At 58.2% G+C, this 14,511-nt stretch overlaps 2 protein-coding genes across 2 annotated transcripts; both read left to right on the plus strand.

Annotated features, from left to right (window-relative positions):
* Positions 1–3,696: 3,696 nt before the first annotated feature.
* On the plus strand, positions 3,697–5,550 carry LOC119094212 (galactose mutarotase-like). Its single transcript, XM_037217291.1, has one exon. The coding sequence runs from the start codon at positions 3,704–3,706 to the stop codon at positions 4,772–4,774; it is 1,071 nt and encodes a 356-aa protein (XP_037073186.1). The 5' UTR covers positions 3,697–3,703; the 3' UTR covers positions 4,775–5,550.
* A 472-nt stretch (positions 5,551–6,022) lies between these two features.
* Positions 6,023–12,479, plus strand: LOC119094201 (microsomal glutathione S-transferase 1; the record flags this gene model as incomplete). The annotated part of the gene is given in 3 exon segments (XM_037217280.1): positions 6,023–6,164; positions 9,798–10,028; positions 11,752–12,479. Coding segments are annotated over 3 exon segments (450 nt in total). The 3' UTR covers positions 11,842–12,479.
* Between the last annotated feature and the right edge of the window lie 2,032 nt (positions 12,480–14,511).

Genomic DNA, 14,511 nt, shown 5'->3' on the forward strand with positions numbered 1-14,511 from the left:
GTATACTGGCGCCGCATCCTGTCTGGCCACGTTCCCCTTGGGACAGTAAAGGCTCGCCTCAGATGCCTGTTCCCGTGACCTCACGAGGCCACTCCCCAGGTCAAGGGGCGGGGCAATGACCGTACTACCAGGGGGGGGGGGGGGGGTCGAGATGGGCACGCGTCCGGGTACCCAGACGGATCCCACCGTTAAAGACGTGGGCCACGTTATCCAAGGATCCCAAAAGGATCCGAAGTCCGCCCTTGAGATCCAAATATGTCTCTGGTCTGTCACTCCAGTCGTTTTCGGCTACGCCTCCTACCGCAAACACGGTTGATGGCGCCACTAAAGACCAGATCGCGTACAAGCGTCGTGCGACACCCAATAGACCTCTGGTGGCCCGCGCGCTCGCGGGGCCTTATCATCGCGTCTCTGTGCGAGTGGTCGCGTTAAGAGGGCGACGCCGCGGCTCGGGCCGACACTTCATATCGCACCTCCGCACGGCGACGGTGATCTCAGCAGGGCCGAGTCAACAGACGGCGGCGCTATCTGCCGCCGCGGCCGGCCGGCCAGCGGCGCCCTCCGGGGACGCCTACTCTCTGGAGTCGTCTCTTCCCGGCTCGCTGCCCCGGCTTATGCAGGCGTTTGTGGCCTCTGTTGCGGACGCAGGGGCTGGTCTGAATGGCTCGTCCCCCACACTGACTGGTCCTTGGTGGTCCGGGCACTGTGACGGGCCGGACTCCGAAAAGTCAATCCACGGTTCACTGGAGCTGATGATTCGGATGCGCAAGTTCCAAGAAGATCTTAAATCAGACAACGGATCTTTAAATCATAAAACGAGGATTTCAATCACGAAGGTCATTCCCAGGCTCACTTTTCTCTCATTGTGCTGAACACAAGACGCGGCTCCTGGTCCTCCCATGGGCTTAGAGTCATCATCCTTTGAGTAAGAACATGTTAAGATTTTGATGGAGGTCCAAGTGTATTCAAATATGTATGGATCCAGAGTCGGAATCTGAATCCGAATACACCTTGCCGAGGGTTCGAATCCCGCAATTCCGCGAGTCCTCAGCTTGGATGGAAAGCGACCCGACCGTCCCTCCTCGTCACTGTCCAGGAGCCGCCCATGGCACCGCACCGAATCGTGGCGGGACGACACTGCTGAGGGCCGGACGTGACTTGGCGACAGACGCGACAGGCCGGTCCGATCGGCTGCGCCAGCAGGGGCGTACCCAGGCCACCGTCTGGGGGAGGGCAGGGCGTGCTCAGGTCGTCATGCGGGGAGAGCAGAGGCGTATCCACCCTATCGTCTGGGAGAGGGCAGAGACGTGCTCAGGTCATCATGCGGGGAGAGCAGGGACGTACCCAGGCTGCCGTCTGGGAGAGGGCGGGGGCGTGCTCAGGTCATCGTCTGGGGAGGGCAGGGGCGTGCTCAGGTCATGGTCAGGGAGGGCAAAGGCCGCACCATGTGCCTCCATCGGAAAAGGACAGAGCCGCGTGCTGATCAAACGATCCACGGCCAGCGCTGACGAGCTAAATAAGCGGTCGCACGGTGATATGGCGTAGACGGAGGCCGCCGAACGAGCGAGTGCCGGGCCGCATGGCGTTGCCAAGCGGCGGACTGCTACCGAGCCGGTCCAGGCGGCTCGAATGTTTACCAAGGCCCCTCCCCCCTCCCCAACACCCTCCTCACGTCTCGGCGCATGTTTTGACCTTGAATGACGTGATCTCACTGTTTGGAATTGGAATGAAGTGGGTGGAGTGAAAGGAGTGTATTATTCGTGGTATGTCCACGGCGGGTGGATTAACTCATTAATCGGCGGGCACAGACGGGCGGGCTAATGGAATTGGTTCCGAAATGCCTTGCAAATTGTGCGATATGATTTTCCACCTCATGTGTGAAAAACATAACAATCATTTTGGATAATCGAGAGCATATGGCGAACTGGACACTCGAGGAAAATTGGGAGCGAGAGGAGCCGTGGACGTGGGAGTATGGCTATAGAGAGAGCCATGAGCATGATACAGGCGCACGGAGACACGATTTCCCAAATCAGGTTCTGGATGGGACCGAGAAGCCAGCAGCTCTTCAAGGGTGTGCGTCATTAAAATCGAAGCGTTCAGAGGCGTGACCACTTGCTTTGGCTTTGTTCCGGAGAGATAACAAAATCCGCGGATGAACTGCGGCAGCTGGCTTTGGTTTGCAGTCACCTCCCGGAAAAAGTTCTGGACGATGGCGCGATGACGACTGGAGCGGAGGATGCGCTCGCAATTCTCTGGCGTCACCCAGTGTCACCTGACGTCACCATCTGACGTCACCCAGTGTGACCTGACATCATCCTCTGGCGTCACCCAGTGCCACCTAACGTTACCCTCTGGCGCCACCAAGTGTCACCTGACGTCACCTTCTGACGTCACCCAGTGCCACCTGACGTCACCTTCTAGTGTCACCCAGTGCCACCTGACGTCACCCCAGCTTTCCCCATAAACCTGCCGCCGCAGCAGGCAGGTGAAAAGGCTTCAACTCGTCGGTTGCACAGCTGTCCCGCAAACACCCACGCATCCGTATTGCATTCGTTTCATGTTTTCTCTCGGCTTTCCATCACGACATTCGGGCGGAACGCGTCGTCAGACTTTGAGCCCTGCGTAGTTTGCCGATTCCTTATCCCCGCCCGAGATAGAAAACACTTTCCAAGCATCTCGCCTTCAAACCAAAGCGATTTGCCTGAGAGCTTCCAGCGGGCGCGGGCCGCAGACGGGTGGCTGAGTGGCGGGGCGTCCGCCGCCGGCCAGAGACGGCGGCCGCGCCCGGGTGGCTGAGTGGTGGGGCGTCCGCCGCCGGCCAGAGACGGCGATATGTGTGAACCGGAGCGGCGGCGGACGCCCGGTCCGCCTCAGCTTGTAGGTCGGGCGAGTGGGCGGTGGGTCGCGGTCTCCATGGCGGTGGCGACCTTTTTGTTATTGTTGGGAGAGGCGGTCAGAATTAAGCGTTCCGCCTTTGCGCCGATCCACTCATCACGTCATGTATTGCTTCTCGGTCACAACCGAACATGAACGACAACAACAACAGCACTGAAGCACGCCCTCGAGGACGGTGCAGGTGTCAGGAAGGACACTGTCCCGCTGGCGGTAGCTGGCCACATTGGTCCAGAATCGCATTATTTCGCCACCCAGTCTTTGCTACGTCACACATTGTCCGCGATCGGTGCACCTGACCACGGCGTCACCATCAGCGACCCAGACGTGGTCATCTGCTCCGACCAAACCCGTGACCCTGGCCCAGAACTCCGGAACTCCGGCCCAGGGTTCTTGACCTCGAATACTAACCGGGGACACCGACCAAAGCTTTGGACCCAGGACCATGACTCGGGACCATGACCCAGACCTGGTCCCCTACGGATGACGTCCGCCGCACCCAGACCCCGACATCGACCGGTGATCCCTGACCCAGATCTGGACATTGACCGGTGACCCTTGACGTCGACCGGTGACCTCTGACCTGGACCCGGGCATTGGCCGGTGACCTCTGATCCAGGCCTGAAAATTGATCTGTGACCTATGACCCAGATCTAGACAACGGCCAGTGACCTCTGACCCAGTCCCTGGCATTGACCGGTGACCTTTGACGTCGACTGGTGACCTCTGACCCAGACCCAGACATTGAACGGTGACCTCTGACCCAGACCCGGACATTGACCGGTGACTTCTCCCCCAGGTGGCCACCATGCGGACGGTGGCCGAGGACAACTTCGGTGTGCACCGGCCGGCCGGTCAGCCGGCCGTGCCCGTGCGCCGCTTCACTCTCACCAACCCAGCGGGCACCGAGGCACAGGTCATCAACTACGGCGCCCGGCTGACCTCACTCAAGGTCAAGGACAAGCACGGTCGGCTGGTGGACGTGGTGCTCGGAGAGGACTCGTACGAAAAGTACGTCAGCAACACGTGCTATTTCGGCTGCACGGTCGGCAGGGTGGCCAACCGCATCGCCGGGGGAAAGTTCGTCCTCAATGGCCAGGAGGTCAACGTCAAGGTCAACCGGCCGCCGGTACACCTGCACGGCGGTCAGGTCGGCTTCGACAAGCAGCTGTGGGGCTCGCACGTGGAGGGCGACAGCGTCACCTTCACCTACGTCAGTCGCCACGGTGAAGAGGGTTATCCAGGACAGCTGACGACGCACGTGACGTATCAACTGACGGATGATAACCAGCTGACGATCCGCTATCGGGCGATGAGCGACCGGCCGACGCCGGTCAACCTCACCAACCACACCTACTGGAACCTGGCCGGCCACGGCGCTGGTCGCGACGAGCTCCTGCGTCACCAGGTCACCATCAACGCCGCCACGTACCTCGAGGTGGACGAGAACTGTCTGGTGACCGGTCGCCAGTGCTCGGTCAACGGCAGCGGTTACGACTTCCGCGTATCGCGCCCGCTCAGCGAGGCGCTGGCCGCGCTGCCACCTGGGGGCGGCTTCGACAACAACTACTGCCTGGAACGGCCGGGAGATGGCGGGGTGGGCACAGCGGCCCGCGTCGTCAGTCCCGACTCGGGCGTCGCCATGGAAGTGCTGACCGACCAGCCGGGCGTGCAGTTCTACACGGGGAACTTCTTGCCGGCCGACGGCGCGCCGGGAAAAGAGGGCGCCACCTACGGGCGCCAGGGCGCCTTCTGCCTGGAGACTCAGAAGTATCCCGATGCGGTCAACCACCCCGAGTTTCCCAGCACGATCGTGAACCCGGGAGAGCTCTACCAGCACACGTGCATCTATCAGTTCTCGGTGGACAACTCGTGCTGAATGCAGCGTGGACGCCACCGAGGCGGGTCGCAGATGGCGCTGGTGTGTCGGCGGTGCGGCGTTTCCGGCGCGGTAGTCCAGTTCAGGGTCCAGGCGGTGCGTGATAGACTAGGGGTGGCGTCGTTTGTCGCTCAGTGGCTTAACTGAGCAAGTTAACAGGTGTTGATTCAGCTTCTAATTGGGTTTGACGGCGTGTATTTCCTCCGGTTTCGGTTAGCCAGCTGCAGGCTGTGGCGAACTCTTTCTATCCGCTGTCGGAAAAACACGGCGACATGGCCGGGGCCGCGGATACAGGTGGATACCTGAAAATCTGCCTCACTGCCGGAGACTCGGGTTAAGACCAGAATTGAGGACAAGTGGATGTTGCAAACACGCTCATGTGATGCTTTCAGTCAACTGCCGATGCGAACTAAAACGCCATGTAAATACTGGCCGTGCGGCTTTAAGACCAGTCCGTTGCAAATGCGGCAGCTAACCGCCTGCTGGGATGGCCTAGCCTGCCTCATTTTTACACATCAAAATGATGCCGAGGCGAATCACGGAGCCGAGTGCAGTTGTGGTTCTCCCTAGCACTGGCGTGCAGTAGGCCGGCCTTATGGCGTCGAGCTCGCGGCGGCAGACGGACGGAAGAAAAGCGAGAGGGACAGCGAGCTCACACCTGGGCCACGTTAGAATCCGGGGGACCGTGCGTGGAGTCTGCACTGGAGTCAGGGATGTGGTAGGTAGACGGTGGTGCGAGTGTCGACCGCGCTGTAATGATAATAAAACGAGTGGTGTGACAAAAGATGGTTTGGACCGGGCGAGGACAGAAGACGTTTCCCAAAATCACGAGCAAGTGATACAAACGCTTCGAAGCACTTTCGCAAAATGATCACTGACAATGGCTATATAAAGACCCACATCTCATGGATCAGCACGCCTTGAGCGCCAACAGATGACATTACCGGCCACTGTGCGAATAAGTCAGTAGGCACCCGCAGGAGGGCTGAAGGCATGCAGACGGTTTGTAAACGGGACGCTGGGGCTCAGAGGGTGCCCGGCTCCGCTGGAGTTCCCTTTAAGCTGAGAGTGCCCGCAGAATGCTAGGAGGAGGGGGAGGGGGAGGACACTGTTCGCCACGTGCGCGCATGTCCCCCGGTCCGTGTTTTCCCACGTTTGCTGTCGCTGTCAGCAGAACGGCCGACCTGACCCATGGCAAGCCGCAGGTGATCATGCTCTCACGCGTCACCCGCTCCCGTCTGCCGGCAGGACTGCCGTCATCATGAGCGGAATGAATGACCTGACGATGGCGAACCCCCTGTTCGTCACCTTTCTCTTCTACGCCGCCATCCTGGTGCTGAAGACGGTGCTGATGTCGCTCGCCACCGCCCGCCACCGCATTGGCAAGAAGGTCAGTAGCAGTCAGTGGCCGTGGCGAAGAGGATCTTGCTCCAGATGGTGAGCTGGGAGCAAAGTCAGGCTCGACGTCGTTTCTGTCTATGTGACGTCGCGGGTCCGCTGCCAGGCTTTCCAGGTCAGGATTGTTCGGAGCTGGCATGTCAGGTCTGCCCCGTCCCGAGTTCGCCGTCCGTGGTAGCAGTGTAGACATGCCAGGTCTGCCCCGTCCCGAGTTCGCCGTCCGTGGTAGCGGTGTAGACATGCCAGGTCTGCCCCGTCCCGAGTTTGCCGTCCGTGGTAGCGGTGTAGACATGCCAGGTCTGCCCCGTCCCGAGTTCCCCGTCCGTGGTAGCGGTGTAAATATGCCAGGTCTGCCCCGTCCCGAGTTCGCCGTCCGTGGTAGCGGTGTAGACATGCCAGGTCTGGCCCCGTCCCGAGTTTGCCGTCCGTGGTAGCGGTGTAAATATGCCAGGTCTGCCCCGTCCCGAGTTCGCCGTCCGTGGTAGCGGTGTAAATATGCCAGGTCTGCCCCGTCCCGAGTTCGCCGTCCGTGGTAGCGGTGTAAATATGCCAGGTCTGGCCGCGTCCCGAGTTCGCCGTCCGTGGTAGCGGTGTAGATATGCCAGGTCCGCCCCGTCCCGAGTTCGCCGTCCGTGGTAGCGGTGTAGATATGCCAGGTCCGCCCCGTCCCGAGTTCGCCGTCCGTGGTAGCGGTGTAGATATGCCAGGTCTGCCCCGTCCCGAGTTCGCCGTCCGTGGTAGCGGTGTAAATATGTCAGGTCTGCCCCGTCCCGAGTTCGCCGTCCGTGGTAGCAGTGTAGACATGCCAGCTCTGCCCCGTCCCGAGTTCGCCGTCCGTGGTAGCAGTGTAGACATGCCAGCTCTGCCCCGTCCCGAGTTCGCCGCCCGTGGTAGCGGTGTAGACATGCCAGCTCTGCCCCGTCCCGAGTTCGCCGCCCGTGGTAGCGGTGTAGATATGTCAGGTCTGCCGCGTCCCGAGTTTGCCGTCCGTGGTAGCAGTGCAGACATGCCAGGTCTGCCCCGTCCCGAGTTCGCCGTCCGTGGTAGCAGTGTAGACATGCCAGCTCTGCCCCGTCCCGAGTTCGCCGTCCGTGGTAGCGGTGTAGACATGCCAGCTCTGCCCCGTCCCGAGTTCGCCGCCCGTGGTAGCGGTGTAGATATGCCAGCTCTGCCCCGTCCCGAGTTCGCCGTCCGTGGTAGCGGTGTAAATATGCCAGGTCTGCCCCGTCCCGAGTTCGCCGTCCGTGGTAGCAGTGTAGACATGCCAGGTCTGCCCCGTCCCGAGTTCGCCGTCCGTGGTAGCGGTGTAAATATGCCAGGTCTGTCCCGTCCCGAGTTCGCCGTCCGTGGTAGCAGTGCAGACATGCCAGGTCTGCCCCGTCCCGAGTTCGCCGTCCGTGGTAGCAGTGTAGACATGCCAGGTCTGCCCCGTCCCGAGTTCGCCGTCCGTGGTAGCGGTGTAAATATGCCAGGTCTGCCCCGTCCCGAGTTCGCCGTCCGTGGTAGCTGTGCAGACATGCCAGCTCTGCCCCGTCCCGAGTTCGCCGCCCGTGGTAGCGGTGTAGATATGTCAGGTCTGCCGCGTCCCGAGTTTGCCGTCCGTGGTAGCAGTGCAGACATGCCAGGTCTGCCCCGTCCCGAGTTCGCCGTCCGTGGTAGCAGTGTAGACATGCCAGGTCTGCCCCGTCCCGAGTTCGCCGTCCGTGGTAGCAGTGCAGACATGCCAGCTCTGCCCCGTCCCGAGTTCGCCGCCCGTGGTAGCGGTGTAGATATGCCAGGTCTGCCCCGTCCCGAGTTCGCCGTCCGTGGTAGCAGTGTAGACATGCCAGCTCTGCCCCGTCCCGAGTTCCCCGCCCGTGGTAGCGGTGTAGATATGTCAGGTCTGCCGCGTCCCGAGTTTGCCGTCCGTGGTAGCGGTGTAAATATGCCAGGTCTGCCCCGTCCCGAGTTCGCCGTCCGTGGTAGCGGTGTAGATATGCCAGCTTTGCCCCGTCCCGAGTTCGCCGTCCGTGGTAGCGGTGTAGATATGCCAGCTCTGCCCCGTCCCGAGTTCGCCGTCCGTGGTAGCGGTGTAGATATGCCAGCTCTGCCCCGTCCCGAGTTCGCCGCCCGTGGTAGCGGTGTAGATATGCCAGGTGTGCCCCGTCCCGAGTTCGCCGCCCGTGGTAGCGGTGTAGACATGCCAGGTCTGCCCCGTCCCGAGTTCGCCGCCCATGGTAGCGGTGTAGATATGCCAACTCTGCCCCGTCCCGAGTTCGCCGCCCGTGGTAGCGGTGTAGATATGCCAGCTCTGCCCCGTCCCGAGTTCGCCGTCCGTGGTAATATTGCAGTGAGTGGTATTCAGCTGTTATGTGTGATAGCTGGAACAGCTTGTCGCATGGTATGTGATTTCTTCCGTTTTGTGCCGTATGAACCCGCGCCTTAGGTTAGTGGGCGAGCTGAAATATGTATCCGTGTTGATCAGGCGATCGTGACTTTTAAATTCAGCGTCGTCAAACCGCCATTGTTGCCGCACAAGGTGTGTGCTATACAACGCCGTGCTTCTGCCAGCCAAGTTTTACCCGTGCGCTTAAACCGGACGTCGTAATGCCCACCGCGCAGGCCTGTTGCGTTCGCTTCGCACCGTCACCGCTCGCTGTGTAGGGGTGAGCCAGTCACCTCCATTATTATGGTATCTAGACGATACGACGATATTTATACGTGGCACGCGATTATGTCTGCGAAAATGTCCGAACCTGCAGATTCAGGCATCGGTCCACCGAAACTTGAGAGGGAGATAATCTTGTCCCAGGGCTCACGGTAAATAGCGCCGAGGTGGTCAGTCTTACCTCCTTCGCCAGTCTTCAGATATGTGAAGTGCCCCTTTTCCAAAAGCCTTTGCAAGTGACCCCACCACACGGCGCACAAGTGACATCACGTGCCATGTTGTGTCGTAGGAAGTCTGGAGATGGACATCAATGCGAGAGGCCAATAGTATCGCAGTATTGCGTCAAGTGCTTACGTGCTGGAAGTGGCGGACATGTCGCGCCTCGTCCATCGGAAGCTACACCCCACAGCCTGATCTACACACACACACACATATATATATATATATATATATATATATATATATATATATATATGTGTGTGTGTGTGCCGTGTGTGTGTGGGTGTGTGTGTGTGTGTGTGTGTGTGTGTGTGTGTGTGTGTGTGTGTGTGTGTGTGTGTGTGTGTGTGTGTGTGTGTGTGTGTGTGTGTGTGTGTGTGTGTGTGTGTGTTGTGTGTGTGTGCGTGTGTATGTGTGTGTGTGTGTGTGCGCGTTTATGTGCGTGCGATTCGACATCGCGTCATCCCCGGCGACGTCAGATCGCAGGCCACCTGCCTTTGTCTCGAGCCGGGCGGCCCCTCCGTGGTGACGCGAAGGGTACGTGCTTGCGTGCCGGTGTGCATTGCTTGCTTCCTAGACCTCAGCGGCGCTTGTGCAGTAACGTAGCAATGCCAGTGGTGTGGAAGAGTGTAACAGGACACCATCGACCACCGCCGACGTGCCGCACTGGATTGACTGCTCATCTACATCGCCGTTGTCACCACCACTTATTGTCACCACCACCACCACGTCACGCCACGCACGTGACTTGCCCGCCAGATATTCGCCAATCCGGAGGACGCCAAGGGCCTGCAGGGCAAGGTGAAGCTGGACGATCCGGACGTGGAACGCGTACGTCGCGCCCACCTCAACGACCTGGAGAACATCCTGCCGTTCCTCATCATCTGCCCGCTCTACCTGGCCACCGGACCCAACGCCTGGATGGCCACCATGCTGATGAGAGGCTTCGCCGCTACCAGGATCATCCACACCTTCGTCTACCTGAATGTGGTACGGGCAGAGGACCGGAGGAGCAGTTACCGGGAAGAGACTTGCACGGGCCTTGGGTGAGGTGCTGGTGAGATGCTAGTGGTGTGTTGGTTAGGTGCTGGTACGGTGCAGGTGCGGTGTTAGTGGGGTGTTAGTTGGGATGTTAGTTGTAGTGTTATCTGGGTGTTAGTGAGATGTTGGTGGGTTATCACTGATGAAATATCGTTGGTGCCTTATTCTTTGTGCGCTGTTGGCGGTTGAGTGTTCACGGGTGGGGTGTTCGTTAGTGGGGTGTTCGTTGGTGGGGTGTTCGTTGGTGGGGTGTTCGTTGGTGGGGTGTTCGTTGGTGAGGTATTCGTTGGTGGGGTGTTCGTTGGTGAGGTGTTCGTAGGTGGGGTGTTCGTTGATGGGGTGTTCCTTAGTGGGGTGTTCGTTGGTGGAGTGTTCACTGGTGGGGTATTCGTTGGTGGGGTCTTCGTTGGTGGGGTGTTCACTGGTGGGGTGTTCGTTCGTGGGGTGTTCACTGGTGGGGTGTTCGTTGGTGGAGTGTTCACTGGTGGGGTGTTGGTTGGTGGGGTGTTGGTTGGTGGGGTGTTGGTTGGAGGGGTGTTCGTTAGTGGGGTGTTCGCTGGTGGGGTATTCGTTGGTGGGGTGTTCGTTGGTGGGGTGTTCGTTGGTGGGGTGTTCGTTGGTGAGGTGTTCGTTGGTGGGGTGTTCGTTAGTGGGGTGTTCGCTGGTGGGGTATTCGTTGGTGGGGTATTCGTTAGTGGGGTGTTTGTTAGTGGGGTGTTCGTTAGTGGGGTGTTCATTGGTGGGGTATTCGTTGGTGGGGTGTTCGTTGGTGGGGTGTTCGTTGGTGGGATGTTCGTTGATGGGGTGTTCGTTAGTAGGGTGTTCACTGGTGGGGTGTTCGTTGGTGGAGTGTTCACTGGTGGGGTGTTCGTTGATGGGGTGTACGTTGTTGTCGCTAACGGGCGTCCGAGTTTGAATGTCCTTGGTTGGATGCTGGGGTGTAGTTTCCGATTCAGTTGGGGATTTCCAGCTCCCAGCAGCAGCAGAGGGAGAGGCGACAGCCCCCCCCCCCCCCTGTTGGGGTGTCGATGAGCTTCCGTCAGTGGGGTATCGGTGGTGGTGGTGCTGGTTGGCTATTAAAGTGCACGGTATGATAAATAACGCGCCGGTGTGAAGTCATTGGTGAGTCATCGGTGGAGTTCACTGATGGGTCATCAGTGGGACGCCATTGACGGGTCATAGGTGGAGCGTCATTGGTGAGCCATCGGTGAAGTGCTATTGCTGAGTACTCGGTAGAGTGTTATTGGTGAGTACTCGATGGAGTGTTATTGGTGGTGTTTCGTGGTGGCCTGTCCACTGGTAGCTGTCAATGGCGGGCTATTGGTGCGCTGTCGCTGGCGGCACGTCGTCGCCATGTAACAAGCCATCGTCAGGGGTCTCGTTAACCGTCGTTTGTCGTGCACTGCGTTCAGCTCGGGGGCTGCTCAGCCTTGAAATCAAAGCAACCAGAGCGTTGGCGCCCTGAACATGGTGGCTCTCATTCACCACTGCCAACGTTGTGATCTAGCAGCTTAAGTGATAGCAAAGTTTTAGTTTTATCACTTTTTGCTATGCATTGTCAATAAGAACCGGATTCTGCGCAATTTAAATCAAACGATGCGTCGCACTGGAAATCCTACGCGTTCATCACCACAGCAGTCTGACCTCCCCCCCCCCCCCCGCCTCCTTTTAGGTGCCTCAGCCGTCCCGCGGGCTGGCCTTCATGGTCGGCTTGGGCATCACCATCTACATGACCGTGCAGACCCTGCTGGCTACCCTGTAGCTGGAGCGCCGCGACATACGCTGTCGCCCCGCTGCCGCGGAGCGTTACAGAGGACACCGCCTTGCCGACGTGTGTCCGAGTGGCGCGGCAAGGTTGCCGCTGGTCCGAGGCGTGATCCGGGTCGACTCGTTACGCGCATCCCGCGGCTCTATCCAATCCCATTGGTCCGATTGGTCCGGTCTGCTGTCTGGCTCCATTGGTGGCCGACGAAAACAGCGCAGCCCTCTGCTGCGCGGTTGTTCGTGTGTATTACATGTAAGTCCTGTGAGCTTCAGCCTCTAACTGCCGTAGCTAACGCCATATATGTTGTGCCAGTTGTTGTGATGATCGCCGCGTTAAACCGCGGCCTTTCCCGCTTGGCCTCCGCGAAGGACTCTGGTCCATTGTGTCCCTGCCTCCTCGGTGGCGGTGGAGTGGTTTGACGCCCCAGCCAGCAGCCACTCCTCCGCGGACGACCGGCCAAGGGCTCAACGAGAGCTCATTGGTCAGTCCAGCCCAGAGCGAGAGCTCATTGGTCAGTCCAGCTCAGATCGAGAGATCGGCGGAGCGCTGCGCAGTTTAACGTCGGCCGTGAAGAGATTGACGTCCAGTCACTGAGGTATATACTGTATGCGTATGTGTGCGTATCTTTGCCGTAGCGGGGACCGGACTACCGTGTTGTCGTTGTCAAGGGTCTGTTGTCTACAATATATTTGGTAACTTTTCGATATCGTTTGGTTTTTGGGGTATCGCATGGGTGGCGCCGGTATGCGCTTGCAATACGAAATATGCATTTATAATCTTGGCACCCTGGCAACGCCAACATCATTTACAACCCTCCATGGCACAGCCGACCCCCAACTTGCCCTGACCCTCCATGGCACAGCCGACCCCACCCTTGCCCTGACCCTCCATGGCACAGACGACACCCACCCTGCCCTGACCCTCCATGGCACAGACGACCCCCCACCTGCACAGACGACCCCCACCTGCCCTGACCCTCCATAGGACGGTCGGGTACCTGCTGCAGACACATCACACCGCCTCTTCCAAGACCCCTGGACATGACCGGGGCTGCTTGGTCCCTGGCCTTGTCCGGAGCTGCGAGGACCACCGAGGACCGATGAACGCCGGCATTTGGCCACAGTGGCCGCTCGTAACTCGCACCTGCCGAAGTGCTTCCAAATCAGACCTTCCTCTCAAAAGCAGACGTTCCTTCCGCTTCCAGGGTGAAGCAGAACCAACGTCTCTGAAACCGAGTATGCCCAAACCGGTTTTAGGTCTACTCTTTCAGCGCGTCATCACGCAGTTGATTTTCAGCATTCTCGGAAGTGGAGCTATCATGACACCTACTAATCTTCCGTTACCAGGGCCATGCTCTGAACAAGCGGAACTTTGTGTGGAAGAGACTCACAAGCATGGGCGTGGCCCCCACTGAGAACGGTGGATTGAGAAGCCCAATAACTTCTGGACAGACCTGACAATTTTTGTTGTTTGAGACCACAGCAAAAAGCGTCATAATGGAAATGAGCCCCAGTATCATCTAACGTTAAGTTACGTCCGTGTCCACAAGCCGACATGAGATTCCGGGGAGAGGAATGGACGCCTGGAGGGCTCGAGTGCCGATCTTGGCGCGTGTTGTGGTTCGGAACGTCACACATGCGTCGCAACTTCTGCTGAACCGATATTGATGGACCAAGAATCATTGAACCGATTTTGACCATCAGTTGGTGACTGGTCGTTCCTCCGCAGCAACGTAACGCATTGCCATGCATGCAATCCTGCTCCTGTTGCAAAGCTTGCAAAAATAGAACACATGCAGGCGTGTCTCTTTCTATTATTGGTTAGAAATGCTAAGCCAATACAGGTGACCTAACCTGCCTCGAATACTAATATTCCCCGGACATCAGCCATTTTGATCTGTGTCCCTATTTTCAAAAATTCAACTTGAAAAAAGAATTGATCATTTTGAAAGCTGTTTTGATGTTGAGGCACGCTTTCCTTCTTGCATCGGTATGGCGTTGGCAATGACGATATATGCTGATGATATTGATTGGGATGTATAGTATCTGGTGTACAAACCCTAGTTCAGAGTCAGACACTTTGCTGCACTTCATTTGCACGGCAGTCCCTTTTTGGCTCACATGGATTCGGGGAGGGCAGAGAAACACTGAGGGAACTCAAGCTAGGGAAGGGGGAGGGGGGGGGGGGGGGGGCAGACCCCCGAGCAAGTGAGTTATGCTAACCTGAATAAAAACCCTTGAGGGTGAGTGATATAGTGTGATGCCTGGACAGATCTGTAGCGGAGAGTTATCCAAGCCTCTGATGTAGGTCCGAAACATGATCATGATTTTGCGGGCGAAAATAGCAACGATATTACTGCAGATTATTGTGCGCCAAAAGTGATCATATTGCACGTCCACATACAGGCCGCTGAGTTTGCTGAGTTTGTTGCAGGGTCTCAAAGTTTTTTTTATTTCATCTCTTATCAATTTATTTTAATTTTCTTTTTGGTTTGCACGGATGGCTTAAGGTTCGGAGTTCCTGCTAAGCATGGGTTGTTTTCTATACCCTGAACCGAATTGTCCCGAGTCGATCTGTCCAGGTCGACGAACAATTTTGACTCTTCCCTTTTGCCAGGCAGGACTGTGGAGTCACGTCCGCCCCGGGTCCGCGTTTATCCGTCCCATA

The sequence above is a fragment of the Pollicipes pollicipes genome, unplaced genomic scaffold (assembly GCF_011947565.3).
Source record: "Pollicipes pollicipes isolate AB1234 unplaced genomic scaffold, Ppol_2.1 Scaffold_1600;HRSCAF=1878_pilon_pilon_pilon, whole genome shotgun sequence".
In the NCBI taxonomy this organism is placed as follows: Eukaryota; Metazoa; Arthropoda; class Thecostraca; order Pollicipedomorpha; family Pollicipedidae; genus Pollicipes; species Pollicipes pollicipes.

Bases quoted from the DNA above. Each gene is read 5' to 3' on its own strand.
- LOC119094212 (XM_037217291.1), top strand. From the start codon at position 3,704: ATGCGGACGGTGGCCGAGGACAACTTCGGTGTGCACCGGCCGGCCGGT.